Source organism: Salvelinus namaycush, chromosome 20 (assembly GCF_016432855.1).
Source record: "Salvelinus namaycush isolate Seneca chromosome 20, SaNama_1.0, whole genome shotgun sequence".
Classification (NCBI taxonomy): domain Eukaryota; kingdom Metazoa; phylum Chordata; class Actinopteri; order Salmoniformes; family Salmonidae; genus Salvelinus; species Salvelinus namaycush.
Window position 1 is genome coordinate 46436954 of NC_052326.1, and position 20081 is coordinate 46457034.

At 43.8% G+C, this 20081-nt stretch overlaps 1 protein-coding gene across 1 annotated transcript in view; it reads right to left on the minus strand.

The window, feature by feature from the left end:
- Window positions 1–20081, minus strand: part of LOC120065424 (plexin-B1-like) — a 166299-nt gene that overhangs the window by 54800 nt on the left and 91418 nt on the right. The window contains exons 3-6 of the mRNA XM_039016429.1: window positions 11008–11100; window positions 9635–10793; window positions 7019–7201; window positions 34–162 (exon numbers count right to left, since the gene is read on the minus strand). Of these exons, the coding sequence (XP_038872357.1) occupies window positions 34–162; window positions 7019–7201; window positions 9635–10783 (1461 nt within the window). The 5' untranslated portion in view covers window positions 10784–10793; window positions 11008–11100. The remainder of the gene's footprint in view (window positions 1–33; window positions 163–7018; window positions 7202–9634; window positions 10794–11007; window positions 11101–20081) is intronic.

Here is a 20081-nt window from a genome sequence, read left to right on the forward strand (position 1 = left end):
AAACAGATCTAGGACCAGGCTAGTGTACTGTACCATGGTGGACGTCATGATGAAAAGGTGCTCCTCAGACTGATCCAGGAGCAGGTCAGAGCTGATGGCCGCATTGGCCTGGATGGAGACGACGGCGTACTCCTCCACCTCACCGTTAGGGCCCAGAAACACCTGGAAAACAAACATTCAAATGGTTAGAAACCTATTAGGTACATTTCATTAAAGCAAACAGATAAAGGAGTACAGAACTAGGGTCACTCGTATGAAAGGAAAACATGCACACATTGCTCCAATAGGGTTAGCCCACTTTAGGGAACTGTAAAGTGGGATCATTATTTTTATTTTATTTAACTAGGCAAGTCAGTTAAGAACAAATTATTATTTACAATGACGGCCTACACCGGCCAAACCCAGACCACACTGGGCCAAATTGTGCACCACCCTATGGGACTCCCAATCACGGCCAGTTGTGATACAGCCTGGATTCAAACCAGGGTGTCTGTAGTGATGCCTCTAGCACTGAGATGCAGTGCCTTAGACCGCTGCGCCACTCGGGAGCCCAATCATTAGCGAGGATCGCTACAATATTAGAGAATCTATAGATTATAATATTTGTAAAAATGTATCAGAAACTCTGAGTGTGTTAAATAAAATGTTTCAATTGCAACATCTACAAATGATCCCTTATCAGAAACATTTGTTTAATTTGTTTTTCCGAATACCCACTCAACATACTCCTAGTTCTAGAATTCACCAGCCTGGGAGACAAATAGCATAGCATGATCAGTTCAATTTAGCCACTAGGAAAAACAATCATGCTAAATAGAATTGTGTTGGTGTTTGAGTTTAAATGGTAAAACATCATCAGTCTTCTGAAAGCATAGAAAGATGCACGGTTCTGTTTGGATGATTTGGGATGCCAATCTAAATGTTTGTCTTGAGAAGGTCAACTGGCTACACAGCATTAGTTTGTGGCAATTAGATGTTGTTCACTCAGTCATCTCCCTCGCTCTCTCTTTCCAATATGTGTTTATTTTGTATTTTCATTTTACCCTTATTTAACTAGGCAAGTCAGTTAAGAACAATTTCTTATTTTCAATGACGGCCTAGGAACAGTGGGTTAACTGCCTTGTTCAGGGGGAGAATGACAGATTTTTACCTTGTCAGCTTGGGGATTCGATCTTGCAACCTTTCGGTTACTAGTCCAACGCTCTAACCACTAGGCTACCTGCCGCCCGTGTGTGTGTGTGTGTGTGTGTGTGTGTGTGTGTGTGTGTGTGTGTGTGTGTGTGTGTGTGTGTGTGTGTGTGTGTGTGTGTGTGTGTGTGTGTGTGTGCGGGCGCACACGCAACAGTTGGAATATTATTTCAATCCGTATGTATATTTCTTCAAAATACGCAGAGATTTGCCTTGGCACTCCATGAAAAGAAAGTCCAATACAATGTGTCGAAGCCCAAGCCCAACGCTTTCTCCCCTTTGAAGAGGAGGAATCTAATTTAAAATAGCTTGTTTCATGTCTGGCAACCCGTCTGACCTGTCTGTTCTGTGGGGTTACCATGTTAGGGGACTAATAGCTCTTTAGTGTGGGCTAAATGGCTGTTATAAAGAACCTGGACAGTCTAAGCCTTTGATGAACGCTGGAATAAAAATAAAATAAAAAAACAGCTGGGTGATTCTCATGAAACCAGTTTTAAAAGGTCTGCAGCAAATTCAGTTACAAAACCATGATGCATCTGCAAAAATCAACTATCATTCTGAAGACTAAGATGTCTAGTTTTTGGGAAAGTGTCTTATTTTACCCAGAATTGTGTACATTTTCTCCCCAAATTCTCATTACCGAAATGCCTTCGGATTAAGTTCTCGGGTTATGTTTACAATTTTACTTTAGAAAAACCTAACTTACTTGAATAAAACACAAAATATTTGTTTGGTAGTGATATATCAAAAACCAAAATGTGTACCCGGGGGGGGGGGGGGGGGGGGGCAGGACCAGGTTTGGGAAACCCTGATCTAGAGGAGTAGAAGAAGCTCATTTAATCGCTAAAATGCCTTCAGAATGAGGTTCTTATTATCAAACACCCCCTTTACCCTACTTGGCCTTCTCATTACCAAAACGTCAAAAAATCTCAAATTGGTAAAAAGTCAGATTTAATTGTAATATTTCACTTAAATATTTCAGTTTTCAGTGTTCTGTTTAACTCAGGCCTTTTCAATAGGGGAGCAAGGTAAACAAATATTTGAAATGGATTTGTGTATTACTTTTTTTGCACTGTTACGGTACTGAGAATTGGGTGGAAATTGTGGTAAAATGCATAATATCTGATAAAAAAACATAATAATAATTATGATATAGATAAGTACAGATCCTAATCTCAGTGTTCCTAGAGGGCATTTCGTGAAAAATTACCAGAGAAATTTGGGGTCAAATGTCAGTTTCATGAGAATGACCCACTCTGACCCTCCGCCATCCAATAGAATAAGATTATCTCACCCTTGCAATCCCATAATCTGTCAGTGGCATTGTCTGAACACACACCTACTGTACAGAACACAAACTCTGGGTTGAGCGCACACACACCCACACATTCTATGCCTAATTCACCTTCTATGAAATTGCATTGATGGCCAATACAATCAATGGATTTCCCCAATACCAACTCTAATAGTTAGAGCTTAAAAAAATACCTCTTTCACTGCTAATTCACCTAGCAGGTGTCAGTCATGTGCAGACCTTGGTTCAAATACATGTGCATTTAGGTATTTGTTATTTATAATACTTCCATTCTTTTTATTTTCAAATAATGTGGTGCCGAATAAACTACTTCTATTAAAAGTATTAGAAAATATTTAAGTAATTTCCTATTAATAGCTTACTATTTGAAACTATTTTCAAATACCCCTAGGACCAAACAGACCAGGGTACAAATGCATGGGACTATTTCATAATTTTTTAATGAAAAATACACTTGATGTATTTGAGTATTTTCAAATACATGCCAATACTTCGTAAGTGTATTCCCAAATACATCCCAATATTCAACGAATACGTTTTTTTTAACTACGTAACAATACTTAGCATTTGAAATAGTATTTGAACCCAGATCTGATCATGTGCTGTAATATGCTACGTCCCAGAGGCATACTGTATATAGTCTGGGAATACAGTAAGGGGGACAATAGCAACAATCAGTGACAGAGTCATCATCCACGCATCTGGTGACCGTGACATTCACACAATTCGGTAGTGTGTATGCATGTGTGTTTGTGTATGTGTATGTGTGTATGAGTATGCGTGCATGCGTGTGTGTATGTGTGCATACGTATGTGTGTTTATGCGTATGTGTGTATGCATGCATGCGTATGTGTGTGTGTTTATGCGTATGTGTGTATGCATGTGTGTATGCGTGTGTGTATGTATGCATGCATGATAGTCTATGGAAAGAGCTATGGAAGGAACTCTGCTGTCTTTGCCATCTATTTGCCAGTCAGTGACGACTGTGCCCTGTACACACACACTGTGTGAGACTCAAACGCAAAACCCTGAGTCATGGAGTCCTAGTTAGCCAGACATCATGAAGAATGGCCACATTGGACAGTGGTGGTGTTATGTGGCCAGTGTGTAAAAATATTGTTAATGGGTGTCATTGTGCTCCCCTCCCTGCTCTGCTCCACCACACCCTGGTCACAATCGCAGCGCAGCCATTTGACAAAAATGAAACAAAGTGCTAATTGTTAGCGCTAGTCACTATTCCCAGTGAGAGTCTGGGAGTGAGAGAACTTGCTGTTACTAAGAACTCGCAATGCCTAAATACTCTGATGCGGCTTCCTTGCCTTCGCTGACAGTGACAGATGAACGGACTTGATGGGTTTTCACCAAGGCAGCAAGTTTAAACTACTGAGATGTCCCCTATGAGCCCCCGCAACATCACCCACTCAAATTCCCATGTCTGGGTGATATAAACTCAACCCTTGGCACTAATGCATTTCAAGACCATATTTGAAGTGGGTTGTTTTTGTATTTTCTCAAGCCCTCTATGTGTATCACTACCATGTAATGTTAACCCAAGGCCTCTATGTGTATTACTACCATGTTATGTTAACCCAAGGCCTCTACAGTGGGGAGAATGAAATGCAAATTAATTACTTAAAAATCATACAATGTGATTTTCTGGATTTTTGTTTTAGATTCCGTCTCTCACAGTTGAAGTGTACCTATGATCACAAATTACAGACCTCTACATGCTTTGTAAGTAGGAAAACCTGCAAAATCGTTTTCCTGCAAAATCGGCAGTGTATCAAATACTTGTTCTCCCCACTGTATGTGTATCACTACCATGTTATGTTAACCCAAGGCCTCTATGTGTATCACTAACATGTTATGTTAACCCAAGGCCTCTATGTGTATCACTACCATGTTATGTTAACCCAAGGCCTCTATGTGTATCACTAACATGTTATGTTAACCCAAGGCCTCTATGTGTATCACTAACATGTTATGTTAACCCAAGGCCTCTATGTGTATCACTACCATGTTATGTTAACCCAAGGCCTCTATGTGTATCACTACCATGTTATGTTAACCCAAGGCCTCTATGTATATCACTACCATGTTATGTTAACCCAAGGCCTCTATGTATATCACTACCATGTTATGTTAACCCAAGGCCTCTGTGTGTATCACTACCATGTTTTGTTAACCCAAGGCTTCTGTGTATCACTACCATGTTTTGTTAACCCAAGGCTTCTGTGTATCACTAGCATGTTTTGTTAACCCAAGGCTTCTGTGTATCACTACCATGTTATGTTAACCCAAGGCTTCTGTGTATCACTACCATGTTATGTTAACCCAAGGCTTCTGTGTATCACTACCATGTTATGTTAACCCAAGGCTTCTGTGTATCACTACCATGTTATGTTAACCCAAAGGTGTGTTATCCCCCTCTTTTCCACCTCTCTTATTAGCGCAGGGTGTCGTCTATATCAGAGGACGTTGCAGGGTGTCGTCTACAGCCGAGGACGTTGCAGGGTGTCGTCCATATCTGAGGCTGGTACAGGGTGTCGTCTAAATCTGAGGCTGGTACAGGGTGTCGTCTAAATCTGAGGCTGGTACAGGGTGTCGTCTATATCTGAGGCTGGTACAGGGTGTCGTCTATATCTGAGGCTGGTACAGGGTGTCGTCTATATCTGAGGCTGGTACAGGGTGTCGTCTATATCTGAGGCTGGTACAGGGTGTCGTCTATATCTGAGGCTGGTACAGGGTGTCGTCTATATCTGAGGCTGGTACAGGGTGTCGTCTATATCTGAGGCTGGTACAGGGTGTCGTCTATATCTGAGGCTGGTACAGGGTGTCGTCTATATCTGAGGCTGGTACAGGGTGTCGTCTATATCTGAGGCTGGTACAGGGTGTCGTCTATATCTGAGGCTGGTACAGGGTGTCGTCTAAATCTGAGGCTGGTACAGGGTGTCGTCTATATCTGAGGCTGGTACAGGGTGTCGTCTATATCTGAGGCTGGTACAGGGTGTCGTCTATATCTGAGGCTGGTACAGGGTGTCGTCTATATCTGAGGCTGGTACAGGGTGTCGTCTATATCTGAGGCTGGTACAGGGTGTCGTCTATATCTGAGGCTGGTACAGGGTGTCGTCTATATCTGAGGCTGGTACAGGGTGTCGTCTATATCTGAGGCTGGTACAGGGTGTCGTCTATATCGGAGGCTGGTACAGGGTGTCGTCTATATCGGAGGCTGGTACAGGGTGTCGTCTATATCTGAGGCTGGTACAGGGTGTCGTCTACAGCCGAGGACGGTACAGGGTGGATGTAGGGATATCCCTCCTAGTGTGTATGATTAATAATAGTGTCAGTCTATGCTGCCCATCTTCTATTAGTGCACTGGTTCATGTTGGACCAACGCTGCCTTTCTCTGTTGTGTTTTACAAACTATACAGGAATACGTCTTACGAATCAGGACAAAAAAAATAAATCAAGATGGGAAAGAAAGCAAGCGGTGAAAAAAAATATAAGAACAGCCAAAGAAAAGAGAGAAAGAGCTGATTTCTCATTGTCCATAACAGTACAAGTGTAATCTGCATGTCCAGGGAAAAGCAAACACACCCAGAGCCACTTAAGGACAGATGCATTAGTTAGTTACCTGGTCCGGTTGGTCCGGTTTGCTCTAGCTATTATTTCTGGAGTGTTGACTTCAGTCTGCGCTACTATGGAAGGGTAAAATGTCTGATCTCTTGCATATGTACTTGTTTGTCGGTCTGGCTAGTTTTCTGTGAATATCTGTCTAGGTCTACATAGAGGCTGAGCTGAGGTTATTCAGGGATTATCAAAGGCTCACTTAATGCAATGGAATGTACTGAAATGTACCGTATACAAAATGTACTGTATAACATACAAGACACAGAAACAACCAGCATAGAACATGTCCAGCCAGGTCCTGTTTTGAAGGTGTACAACATATTGAGGACACCTTCCTAATATTGAGTTGCAACCCCTTTTCCCCTCAGAGCAGCCTCAATTCGTCAGGGCATGGACTCTACAAGGTGTCGAAAGTGTTCCACAGGGATGCTGGCCCATTTTGACTCCAATGCTTCCCACAGTTGTTTCAAGTTGGCTGAATGTCCTTTGGGTGGTGGACCATTCTTAATACACACAGGAAACTGTTGACCGTGAAAAACACAGCAGCGTTGCAGTTCTTGACACAAACCGGTGCGCCTGGCACCTACTACCATACCCCGTTCAAAGGCACTTACATTTTTTGTCTTGCCCATTCACCCTCTGAATGGCACACATCCACAATCCATGTCTCAATTTTCTCAAGGCATAAAAATCCTTCTTTAACCTGTCACCTCACATTCACCTACACTGATTGAAGTGGATTTAATAGGTGACATCCATAAGCGATCACAGCTTTCACCTGGATTCACCTGGTCAGTCTACGTCATGGAAAGAGCAGGTGTCCTTAATGTTTTGTACACTCAATATAAATCGCCCCATTAGTTTTACCATCTCGATTGTCTCTACCTTGCGCAGGTTTCCCTTTGAATCCCCCAGGAAGGCGATTGTATGTCCCGCCCTCACGCTGACGGCCACGGCAGTGAGACGGGCGGACGGGCTGTCCAATATGGGCTCGGCTTCCACAGCCACCCGGCTGGCCATTGGACTGGGGGTGTGGTCTGAACCACATGGGTAGGCATCCAGGGTGTTCTATAGTTCAAGAGGGAAATAATTAGAAAATTGATGTAATTTAGAGATGTATGGACACAATATATTAAAGTAGGTGCAATTTATCAACTTCATTATAACAGATATTACCAGCTTATGAGTTCCTGCAACGAAAAACAATATGGGTCAAGTAATAAACATTGGGATCTAACACTGTTGATAGGTACTTATGTTGATGGTTTTATGTGGTGTTGGTGTATTGTTACTATTTGTAACAGAGTTTATGTTCACGGAACTAGAGCTAGCTAGCATTACCACATCTCCCTCCATCTCCCTCACATACACACACCCCCTCCCTCCCTCTCACACACCCACTCCATCCATCCATCCCCCTCCCAATTCAAGGGGCTTTATTGGCATGGGAAACATATGTGCCAAAGCAAGTGAAGTAGATAATATACAAAAGTGAAATATACAATAAAAATGAACAGTAAACATTACAAACAGTTCCAAAAGAATAAAGACAATACAAATGTAATTGTATGTATATATACAGTGTTGTAACAAATGTACAAATGGTTAAAGTACAAAAGGGAAAATAAATTAGCATAAATATGGGTTGTATTTACAATGGTGTTTGTTCTTCACTGGTTGCCCTTTTCTTGTGGCAACAGGTCACAAATCTTGCTGCTGTGATTGCACACTGGGGTATTTCACCCAGTAGATATGGGAATTTATCAAAATCAGGTTTGTTTTCAAATTCTTTGTGGATCTGTGTAATCTGAGGGAAATATGTGTCTCTAATATGGTCATACATTGGGCAGGAGGTTAGTAAGTGCAGCTCAGTTTCCACCTCATTTTGTGGGCAGTGTGCACATAGCCTGTCTTCTCTTGAGAGCCAGGTCTGCCTACAGCGGCCTTTCTCAATAGCAAGGCTATGCTCACTGAGTCTGTACATAGTCAAAGCTTTCCTTAAGTTTGGGTCAGGTATTCTTCCACTGTGTACTCTATGTTTAGGGCCAAATAGCATGCTAGTTTGCTCAGTTTCTTTGTTAATTCTTTCCAATGTGTCAAGTAATTATCTTTTTGTTTTCTCATGATTTGGTTGGGTCTAATTGTGTTGCTGTTCTGGGGCTCTGTGGGGTGTGTTTGTGAACAGAGCCCCAGGACCAGCTTGCTTAGGGACTCTTCTCTAGGTTCATCTCTCTGTAGGTGATGGCTTTGTTATGGAAGGTTTGGGAATCACTTCCTTTTAGGTGGTTGTAGAATTTAACGTCTCTTTTCTGGATTTTGATCATTATCGGGTATCGGCCTAATTCTGCTCTGCATGCATTATTTGGTGTTCTACGTTGTACACTGGAGGATATTTTTGCAGAATTCTGCAAGCAGAGTCTCAATTTAGTGTTTGTCCCATTTTGTGAATTCTTGGTTGGTGAGCGGACCCCAGACCTCACAACCATAAAGGGCAATGGGTTCTATAACTGATTCAAGTATTTTTTAGCCAGATCCTAATTAGTATGTCAAATTTTATGTTCCTTTTGATGGCATAGAATGCCCTTCTTGCCTTGTCTCTCAGATCGTTCACAGCTTTGTGGAAGTTACCTGTGGCGGTGATGTTTAGGCCTCCCTCTTACACTCCGTCTCTCTCTCTCTCACACACACACACACACACACACACACACACACACACACACACACACACACACACACACACACACACACACACACACACACACACACACACACACACACACACACACACACACACACACACACACACACACACACACACACACACACACACACACGTTTCTCCTCATTTCCTCTCTCTTCCTCCCTGTCCCATCTGCTTCCCTGTTGCAATCTCCCTCGTTCCGGTCTCATCAGTGGGTGACTTTATCCATCCTTGTCAGTCCTGGTTAGAAATGTGGCCCTCTCACTAAGGCTAATGTCACGATCGATTCCCCCCCCTTACAATCCTATTACATTATCCTACTGTGTCCCAAATGGCACCCTATTCCCTTTGTAGTGCACTACTTTTGGAAGGGCCCATAGGGCTCTGTCCAGCTGAAGAGGACAAATACATAAAGCAGTAGCAGACGATAAAACAAGGATCAGGCTGCTTACCATTTGGCATCCAAATAGTTACAAATTGTTAGATTTTTAGAAGCAAGTATTGGAAGGTACCCATTGTTGCCTCATGACTTCCTCATACTAGGTAGCCTAAATAGCAGCAATAAAAGGATTGTAAACTAAAGTGCTAAAATGAGGCAAGCAGTGTTAAAATTCTAAACAATTTCCAATACTTCACCTAGGCTCGATTGGAACTAATAGAATTGTCGCAAAACGGCAAACCCTGTCCATCTGGCACTTCAGACAGGTTAAAGAAAACGCTAAAAGATTTGGAAAGATTTCAAAACACTATTTGAACCCAGGACTGAATAAAATAAGGACCTTGCAAGTCAATCTACTCACCGACGGCAGGTTGGCGCAGTTGGATTTTACTTCGTACTCGATGTAGGCCGCCTCCCCCCCTCCCTCGGCACGGCCGAACTGCGTGTAGCACAGGTCCCTGGTGGAGTTGATCCTCTGGTCCAGATCGTCCAGGTTAAACATGCAGAGAGCCGAGTCCTCACTGGGCCGTGTGGACGAGGTCTGATGGGTAGAGAACACCCCCAGGAGCACCTCGGCTTGCCCAGCTTCGCCCCCACTCACCCTGGGTGGTAGACCAAGGCGGACAGCCTGGAGCAGGTTGTAGCTCTTACCGGCCGCCGAGCGACAGGCCAGAGGAACTTCCACATACGAGTAGTAGGCCTGGTCATCCAGACAGACGCGCGACACGTAGGTGCGGTACTCGCGAGACTGGGACTTGAGGTCACGCCGGTAGAAGAGGAAGTAGACATGCTGGCGCTGGGCAAAGGAGGCCACGAAGTGGTGGTCATACTCCGAGAGGCGGCCCGCCACCGATAGCTTTGCAGTTTCTTCGTAGGAAAAGACGGGCTCCTGGGCTAGGTTGCGCGTGGAGATAGGTGGGTGGCTGCTGGTGTAGCCGCGGCCCACAAAGAGCACGGGCTGGCGGTCAGGGCGGGAGCGCACCACCAGGCCCACCGTGCTCACGTTGGGGTGGTTGGCTGCCACGTACTGCGTGTCCACAGGCCGCTCGGCTGAGAACAGCACTGTATCCACAGAGTCTAAACTCCGCTTCTGGCAGATGCCCTGGTTGACGCTGCCACATGTGATCAGTTCCATAGAGTAGGGGTCCACCAGCAGGAGCTTGTTGTGGTTGCTGGTGGGCCGCGCCTGTGGGCAGTTGCCCTCGGTGACGGGTGGCAGGCACTCACGGCTGTCCGTCACGGGTCCGGTGTCGAACTGGAGTTCGGCAGTCAGGTGGCGGTCCAGCTGGAAGAGGCGGTTCTGCGCCCCCACGTAGACACGTCCCACCGCAGGGTCCGGGTGCAGTGTCATGTGCTCAAAGAGGGTGTCGTTGCGGGTAAAGGTGGGGTAGGGGGAGGAGGCCCAGGCCAGGCCATAGGAGGGCCACCCGGAAGCTAGCAGCAGCAACAGTACTGGGGCTGGGACCGCCACCGGGACTGAGAAACCACGTCGCACCATCCCCGGAGGCATGGCAACCAATCTGGCAACCCAGGAGAGAAAGCAAGGGATTTACCCACTTCACAACCTAGATAGATAACTATATACAGTATGTTATGAGAAACATGAATATTCACGTCATTTAACTTCAAGTCACTAATGGTAAACTATACATTTATGAACAAAACAAGCCCCCAAATATGCTGATCAACTACAGCTTATACCTAGATTAATGAATCAGAACATTTTCCCCTCACCATTTGTTTCCAACAATGTGTTACAGAGGCATGTCACCCCTTGACCTCCCAGCAGCTTGGTTTGGTTAAAAACACCTCTCCTATGGCACCAATCTGTAAAACAAAGAGACAAACGGTTAATATCTCTGTAACCAAGGAACACCAGTTCAAGTGCAATTCGAAACCAATAACGCACTTTTACCACATAAAATGGTACAATCAAGCCACACGTCAAAAAACATTTTCCCCCGTCAGCACATTTTCATGACAAATTGGGGGAAAAAACATCTCAAATTCGGCATGCAAAAGTCCAAATTGCCCCCTAATATCACAAAAACAACACCCACTGCATTGTGTACTTTGCATTGCCCAAACACCTCGGGTTAGCAACAAGTGTTAACACCAACACTCGCTACCCCAACACTAGAGTTAGCATGTTTCTTACTGAACAAATCCCTTCCAAATGCAAACGTAATGCAGAAATAATTAGTAATTTAATCCTGCTCCCGAAGTTACACACGTGACCAACAAGGGTTCATCTCCAGCGCTTTACCCGAATGAATGTTCCTAAAGCCTAGACGTCTTGGGTAAATCTCATGTCTCAGGTAAGGTTACTCTTCACCAAACCACCTCTATAACAATACTATAGTTGTGCACTATTTTGTCTTGATAGCCTGTTTGACTAAATGGAGCTCATTGGAAAGCATTCCCATTGAAATGCAAGTCAGACCTGCCTTTGCCCAACAACATCGTTTTCACTGGCCTGGGAAGCCCTTCTTAGCACAAGCCAGGTCAAGTAGTGTCACACAGAGAACTTTCAGTACACCTACTTTCAGTACACATACTTTCAGTACTCCCCATTGCTAGGCTACGAGGCAAAAACACTTAATTTGAGCAGTCACTAACACCACTGGATACTTTTACCACAGTCATTCCTGGCACCAACAAACTGAGGTTGTGTCTTAAATGGCACCCTATTCCCCATTTAGTGCACTACTTTTGACCATAGGGCACAGGTCAAAAGTAGTGCACTATATAGGGAATAGGGTGCCATTTGGGACAAATCCTCTCTACATCTCCCTCTCCACTTCTCCCTCTCCATTAACTGATGGCACCAGAGGCAAAGTCTCTATTGATTGATGCCTTAGTTAGTGAAAATTACCAGAACATTCAAAACATGCAATCCAAACATTGAGTCGGGATTCGGAAGGAAGATAAGAGACACTGACAAACACGAGCCAAAATGCAGACCCTCCCCTTTGACCTGGCGAAAGAACAACAAGAACCACAATAGAATCGCTGTAGAAGAACAAACCCTGCCCACCTGGCACTCCAGGCAGGCTAAAGCAAACGCTAAAAGTATTTGAAAGATTTCATATGGTATTTGAGTCCAGGTTTGTTTGTGGGCGTGACTCCTGTTTGACTTGGAAATTACTTCCTTTCCTGAAGCAATAATCCAATCAGGCTAAACTTAATTCCAAGTTTTTTGATATACGGGAACAGATGAATGGAGTGGTGATTAAATTCTTGTAGTCGGATATCAAAATCTGATTTCCGCTCCAGGGGAAGTCGTTTTTTTTGCCGCTTTAGCCGGCGGGTTAGATATCACTGTGTGAAAGGAGAGAGGTGAGGAAATGTGTGCTTGTAATTGGTTTATCTGTAATGTTTCATTCACCTTAGTGTAATGGAGTACTCCTTTCCCCGCCATCTCTCTGCTGAATGGAGTGGACACAGAAGCTAATGCACTAGATTCCTATGGTCAAGCTGTGCAGACTGAACAGGGTATACAGTATCTAAGCCTATCACCAAAGTAAAGCTGCGGACCAAGGCTGTTTGTGTAGAGCCTCTGTACAGTGGCTAAAAAAGTATGTGAACCCTTTGGAATTACCTGGATTTCTGCAGAAATTGGTCATCAAATTTGATCTTCATCTAAGTCTCAACAATAGACAAACATAGTGTGCTTAAACTAAACACAGAAATTGTATTTTTCTTGTCTATATTGAATACATCATTTAAACATTCACAGTGTAGGTTGGAAAAAGTATGTGAACCCCTAGGCTAATGATCTCCCCAAAAGCTAATTGGAGTCAGCTAACCTGGAGTCCAATCAATGAGACGAGATTGGAAATGTTGGTTAGAGCTGCCTTGCCCTATAAAAAACACTCACATAATTTGAGTTTGCTATTCACAAGAACCATTGCCTGATGTGAACCATGCCTCGAACAAAAGAGATCTCAGAAGACCTAAGACTAAGAATTGTTGCGGGTAAAGGTGGGGTAGGGGGAGGAGGCCCAGGCCAGGCCATAGGAGGGCCACCCGGCGGCTGGCAGCAGCAACAGTACTGGGGCTGGGACCGCCACCGCGACGGAGAAACCACACCGCACCATCTCCAGAGGCAAGGCAACCAATCTGGCAACCCAGTAAACAAAGCAAGGGATTCACACACACACACTACACAACATCTCAGAAGACCTAAGATTAAGAATCGTTGACTTGCATAAAGCTGGAAAGGGTTACAAAAGTATCTCTGAAAGCAATGATGTTCAGCAGTCCACATTAATACAAATTGTCTTGCTACTATCCCTAGGAATTGCCATCCTGCAAAGATGAGTGCAAGAGCACAGCGCAGAATGCTCATTGAGGTTAAGAATAATCCTAGAGTGTCAGCTAAAGACTTACAGAAATCTCTGGAACACGCTAACATCTCTGTTGACGAGTCTACGATATGGAAGAATCCACTGCTGTCCAAAAAAAACATTGCTGCAAGTCTGAAGTTTGCAAAAGTGCACCTGGATGTTCCATAGCGCTACTGGCAAAATATTCTATGGACAGATGAAACTACAGTTGAGTTGTTTGGAAGGAACACACAACACTATGTGTGGAGAAAAAAGGGCATAGCACACCAACATCAAAACCTCATCCCAACTGTAAAGTATGGTGTAGGGAGCATCACGGTTTGGGGCTGCTTTGCTGCCTCAGGGCCAGGACAGCTTGCTATCATCGACAGAAAAATGAATTCCCAAGTTTATCAAGACATTTTGCAGGAGAATGTTAGCTATCTGTCCGCCAAATTAAGCTCAACATAAGTAAATTAACAACAGAATGGCTTGAACAAGAAGAAAATACGCCTTCTGGAGTGGTCCAGTCAGAGTCCTGACCTCACCCTAATTGAGATGCTGTGGCATAACCTCAAGAGAGCGGTTCACACCAGACTTCCCAAGAATATTGCTGAACTGAAACAGTTTTGTAAAGAGGAATGGTCCAAAATTCCTCCTGACCGCTGTACAGGTCTGATCCACAACTACAGAAAACGTTTGGTTGAGGTTATTGTTGCCAAAGGAGGGTCAACCAGTTATTAAATCCAAGGGTTCACATACTTTTCCCACCCTGCACTGTGAATGTTTACACAGTGTATTCAATAAAGACATGAAAATGTATAATTGTGTGTTATTAGTTTAAGCAGACTGTGTTTGTCTATTGTTGTGACCTAGATGAAGATCAGATCAAATTTTATGACCAATTTCTGCAGAAATCCAGGTATTTCCAAAGGGTTCACATACTGTTTCTTGCCACTGTACATGCTTCTTTGTGTTTGTGAGATGTAGCCTAAATAGCCTCTATGGGTTTTCAATTTGCCATTCTCTCATTGGTCGTATGGCCCTTGGATACGGAAAGGTCGCCATGGATAAAGCCTGGGTTTCAGGCATTGTGCCAATCAAGAAATAAGGGCCAGGAGACAAACCCTAATAGGTCCAGACAGGGTCCATTAACCAGGACAGGAGTCTCTCTCTGGTCTGGGCCAAGCTAAGTGACCAGGCGACTATGGAGCATTCCTGGGAGGCCTTCATCTGTTTAATGGAGTTGACTCCCACACACAATCACCATCTCATTCAAACCCAAATAATTTCCCCAACCGATAGGGGAGAGAGAGAGACCGCGAGAGAGAGAGACCTAGAGACATTACCACAAACCAGTGCTCGCAAGCTTCAGTGCTCCCTGAGAACTGATGGAATGTGACTAATGATAAGCCACAAACGGAGGGAGCTAAAAAGAGAGCGAGAGAGGGGGTAGGGTAGCCATTAATTAAAGGGCCTACCCATAATGCCCCATTTGACAGCCACTCATTCACAGACCGGGGGGAGAGATGGAAGAATAGAGCAGGTTTCTAATTAGTGACCAATTACTGTTTACATAAAACACCCAAACAGTGGTCTGTGGAAAAAGGACTCCCACCCCATCCCACTTTATAATTTCCCTCAAACACACACACACACACTTGTAATAAACAGTCCTCCTCTGCACTTCAAACAAATAAACACACACTCATGCACGCTGGCTAATATTTGCTTTGTGCGTGCAGCAAATTTAGTAGCATTTTTTAGTTTACAGTGCATTCGGAAAGTATTCAGACCCCTCGACTTTGTCCACATTTTGTTAAGTTACAGGCTTATTCTAATATTAATTAAATTGTTTTTCCCGCTCATCAATTTACACACAATACCCCATAATGACAAAGCAAAAACAGTTTACAAATGTTTACAAATGTATTAAAATGTATTCAACTGAAGTATGACATTTACAGTTAAGTATTCAGACTCTTCACTCAGTACTTTGTTGAAGCACCTTTGGCAGCCATTACAGCCTTGAGTCTTCTTGGGTATGACACTACAAGCTTATTCTCTGCAGATCCTCTCAAGCTCTGTCAGGTTGGATGGGGAGGGTCCCTGCACAGCTATTTTCAGGTCTCTCCAGAGATGTTCAATCGGGTTCAAGTCCGGGCTCTGGCTGGCCCACTCAAGAACATTCAGAGACTTGTCCCAAAGCAACTCCTTCATTATCTTGGCTGTGTGCTTAGGGTCATTGTCCTGTTGGAAGGTGAACATTTGCCCCAGTATGAAGTCCTGAGCGCTCTGGAGCAGATTTTCATCAAGGATCTCTCTGTACTTTGCGCCATTCATCTTTCTCACAGTCCATCTTTCTCACTAGTCTCACAGTCCCTGCTGCTGAAAAACATTCCATCAGCATGATGCTGCCACCACCATGCTTCACCGTAGGGATGGTATTCGCCAGGTGATGACCAGTAGCAGGTTTCCTCCAGATGTGATGCTTGGCATTCAGGCCAGAGTTCTATCTTGGTTTCATCAGATCAGATAATCTTGCTTCTCATGGTCTGAGTCCTTTAGGTGCTTTTAGGCAAACTCCAAGCGGGCTGTTATGTGCCTTATACTGAGGAGTGGTTTCCATCTGGCCACTCTACCATAAAGGCCTGATTGTTGGAGTGCTGCAGAGATTGTTTTGAGTCTCATAGCAAATGGTCTGAATACTTATGTAAATAAAAAAAATGTAAATGTCTTAAAACCTGTTTTTCGCTTTGTCATTATGGGATATTGTGTGTAGACTGATGAGGAAAAATCATTTTTGAATCCATTTTAGAATTAGACTAACGTAACAAAATGTGGAAAAAAGTAAAGCGGTTTGAATACTTTCCCAAATGCACTGTATGCCAGACAAATGTTCGCAATGCGTCTGTTAGCATTTAGTTAGCATTCTCTATGGGATTTTACATGTACTTGATAACATTGTGAACCTTCGGATTACAGCGTATTAGTGGGGTTTGAAAAAACAGTGCCGGTATTACCGAAAATCCCGGGATGGCACAAGGTCGGTATGAAGGTATGACAAATCTGGATACCACCCAAGCCTTATGCACACACACACACAGCAGTGATATACAAGCTGCTATAACCATTAGGGGGAACTGGTAAAGGCTAGCCGACAAGGGTCAGTGTGTTAAATAAGCAAAGCATCCAGTGGCGTGAGCGGGGAAATTACGACATCGTAAGTCAGAGCCTCGGGTAAGCTCGTGTCTGATCACACCCCTGTGCTTTGATTGGGATATAAGACATGTCAGAGGGAGACATGTACAGCAGCTTCCATTTAGAAGGGACAAACTTATCAGGGGTGTGACTAAAGGGACGTGACTGACTGGCATGCCAACCCAAACTCCTAACCATGGGAGACCCCTAATAAGGGTCCAAGAAGATCACCTGGATACACCAACAAATGGTTCTAAAACCTCATCTGGAAGTCAAATAAAGTTCTGGGACACTTGCCCAGATGGTCCAAGGAGGTTATCTGGGGGTCCAAGATGGTCACCTGAGATACATCACCAGCAACGTATCCCTTCCAACTAAACATACTTCGGTATTCTTGCGTGTGAGACAACAGAAGATGACACAGTTGTTCAGTGTCCTGCCGTATGCAGTATCTCACCAATGACGTTATCAAAACAACTCATATCTGTGACAGCACACACCTAGTCACTGGGCAGGAGTATCTATGAGGACATCCTACCATTATTACTAATGAGTTTAATCTTTGACAGGCCATGATGTATATTTTGAATGTAATTGCCCAGGTGTTAACGTGAATACCTTGTATGATGTCAGTGTTTGTGAGAAAAGGACTGTATAAGTTAACGACACTACTCTGTGTGCAGTTCAAGTAGCCTTTTCATTATCAATGTGCTTCCAACCTTTCCTTCTACGACTAAACTGAGTCATGTTACAATGGTGTGCTTTTTCTTTTGTGCATCAGACTTGACTCGTTCCAAAACTCTTGAAAGAGCCGAGTGGTGTTTCACCGTTTCATTTATAATATCAAAATGTTATTCACCATCAGCCCATTTATAAAGACACTATGAGAGATATTTCACTCTGAGTAAGTCATAACATTATCGTCTACAGAGGTATCAGGTTATCAATATCGCTCAATACAAGCTACGAAAGGCTAGAGATTGGCCGAGTTTCTGTATGTATATCTTTTGTTCAGTACAAGTCGTGTCAAGGCTTCTGACACAGCCTTTCCAGACTGAGTTGAGTCCCAATATAAGTGGTGCCCCACTAATAACTGTTCTCCTGCCTGACTGTTAGCCCGACTGCCTGCGTCGCTGACAAGAGGTTATTTATAGAGAAACCCCCAACAATGGCCGCCGAACTGAAAAGAACACATTCCTCCTCGGTAACTCAGTTGATATACTCTCAGAGGGAGATTACTGCCCAAGCGTTCTTCCAGAAAGTTTTTCTCTCCCGGTACAAGACTTAAAAAATTAACATGAAACTCACTCTGCGGAGACGGATTTTCATAATTACAACAAACGTCTCCCTAAAAGGGGCTAACAGTATTGGACATGTCCCACTGCACTGGGGAGAGACACTTGTCACTAGGAGAGAAGATGGAAGTTCCCATGGCTATTAAACTTTATGGCCCCTGAGGACAAGTGTGATGAATATTCGGGTGACACAGAGGCTCGGTTGAGGGGATCCCCCCATCTTTACGGGGGACAGATATGGGCATGACATATGAGAGCTTTGCTCAAACTGCTGCTCCCTCTGTGTTGAGTTCACAGAAGTTCATGTTCAAACAAAAAGAGCCTCAACGGTCCTTGACACTTCTCTAAACCAGCTAACCAGATGTTCATCTGGAAACTTATGAATTTGAGATCTCAAAATAGAAATGAAAACAAATAATTTATGTTGGGAGTGGGGACAGTTCAGGTGGGGACAGTCACATCTGAAATCAGATGCTGGGGTAGATAGTAAGCAGAGTGGGACAAACTGTCAATCAGAGGAGGTATTTTATACTGATCCCAACAGCCGCCAGGAAGTGATGAAGTGTAGGCCTGACACTCATGGGAGTTTATCTCCATCCAAATAGAGAAAGGTGGATGTCATCGCAACACATTGAAAAGGATCTACTGTCTGTTACCACACCATAACAAGCCTGTCAGAGGACTCATCTGTGATTTAGCTGAGAACTCTCACACACATACACACTTGGGCCAACTCTTCTACCCCAAGTTTTGACATTGTTTGGGTATGAGAGGGTGCATTCCAGCATTCAAGTGTCCAGCCAGCTGTCGCCATAGAAATTGCATAGCGTAGGGGTTTTATATGTCACTAGAACACCACAGCTCAGAATGGCCCCTAGGATCCAGTCTCTCTAACTTCATCTACACCAGGGATCAACTACAATTGAAGTCGGAAGTTTACATACACTTAGGTTGGAGTCATTAAAACTCGTTTTTCAACCACTCCACAAATGTCTTGTTAACAAACTATAGTTTTGGCAAGTCGGTTAGAACATCTACTTTGTGCATGACACAAGTAATTTCTCCAACAATTGTTTACAGACAGATTATTTCACTTATAATTCACTGTATCACAATTCCAGTGGGTCAAAGGTTTACATACACTAAGTTGACTGTGTCTTTAAACAGCTTGGAAAATTCCAGAAAATTATGTCATGGCTTTAGAAGCTTCTGATATGCTAATTGACATCATTTGAGTCAATTGGAGGTGTACTTGTGGATGTATTTCAAGACCTAACTTCAAACTCAGTGCCTCTTTGCTTGACATCATGGGAAAATCAAAAGAAAAGAACTGTACACCTCCACAAGTCTGGTTCATCCTTGGGAGCAATTTCCAAGCGCCTGAAGGTACCACGTTCATCTGTACAAACAATAGTACGAAAGTATAAACACCATGGGACCACGCAGCAGTCATACCGCTCAGAAAGCAGACGCGTTCTGTCGCCTAGAGATGAATGTACTTTGGCGCGAAAAGTGCAAATCAATCCCAGAACAACAGCAAAGGACATTGTGAAGATGCTGGAGGAAACAGGTACAAAAGTATCTATATCCACAGTAAAACAAGTCCTATATTGACATAACCTGAAAGGCCGCTCAGCAAGGAAGAAGCCACTGCTCCAAAACTGCCCCAAAAAAAGGGGACAAAGATCGTACTTTTTGGAGAAATGTCCTCTGGTCTGATGAAACAAAAATAGAACTGTTTGGCCATAATGACCATCGTTATGTTTGGAGGGAAAAGGGGGAGGCTTGCAAGCCGAAGAACACCATCCCAACTGTGAAGCATGGGGGTGGCAGCATCATGTTGTGGGGGTGCTTTGCTGCAGGAGGGACTGGTGCACTTCACAAAATACATGGCATCACGAGGAAGGAAAATTATGTGGATATATTGAGGTATTAACTCAAGACATCAGTCAGGAAGTTAAAGCCTGGTCGCAAATGGGTCTTC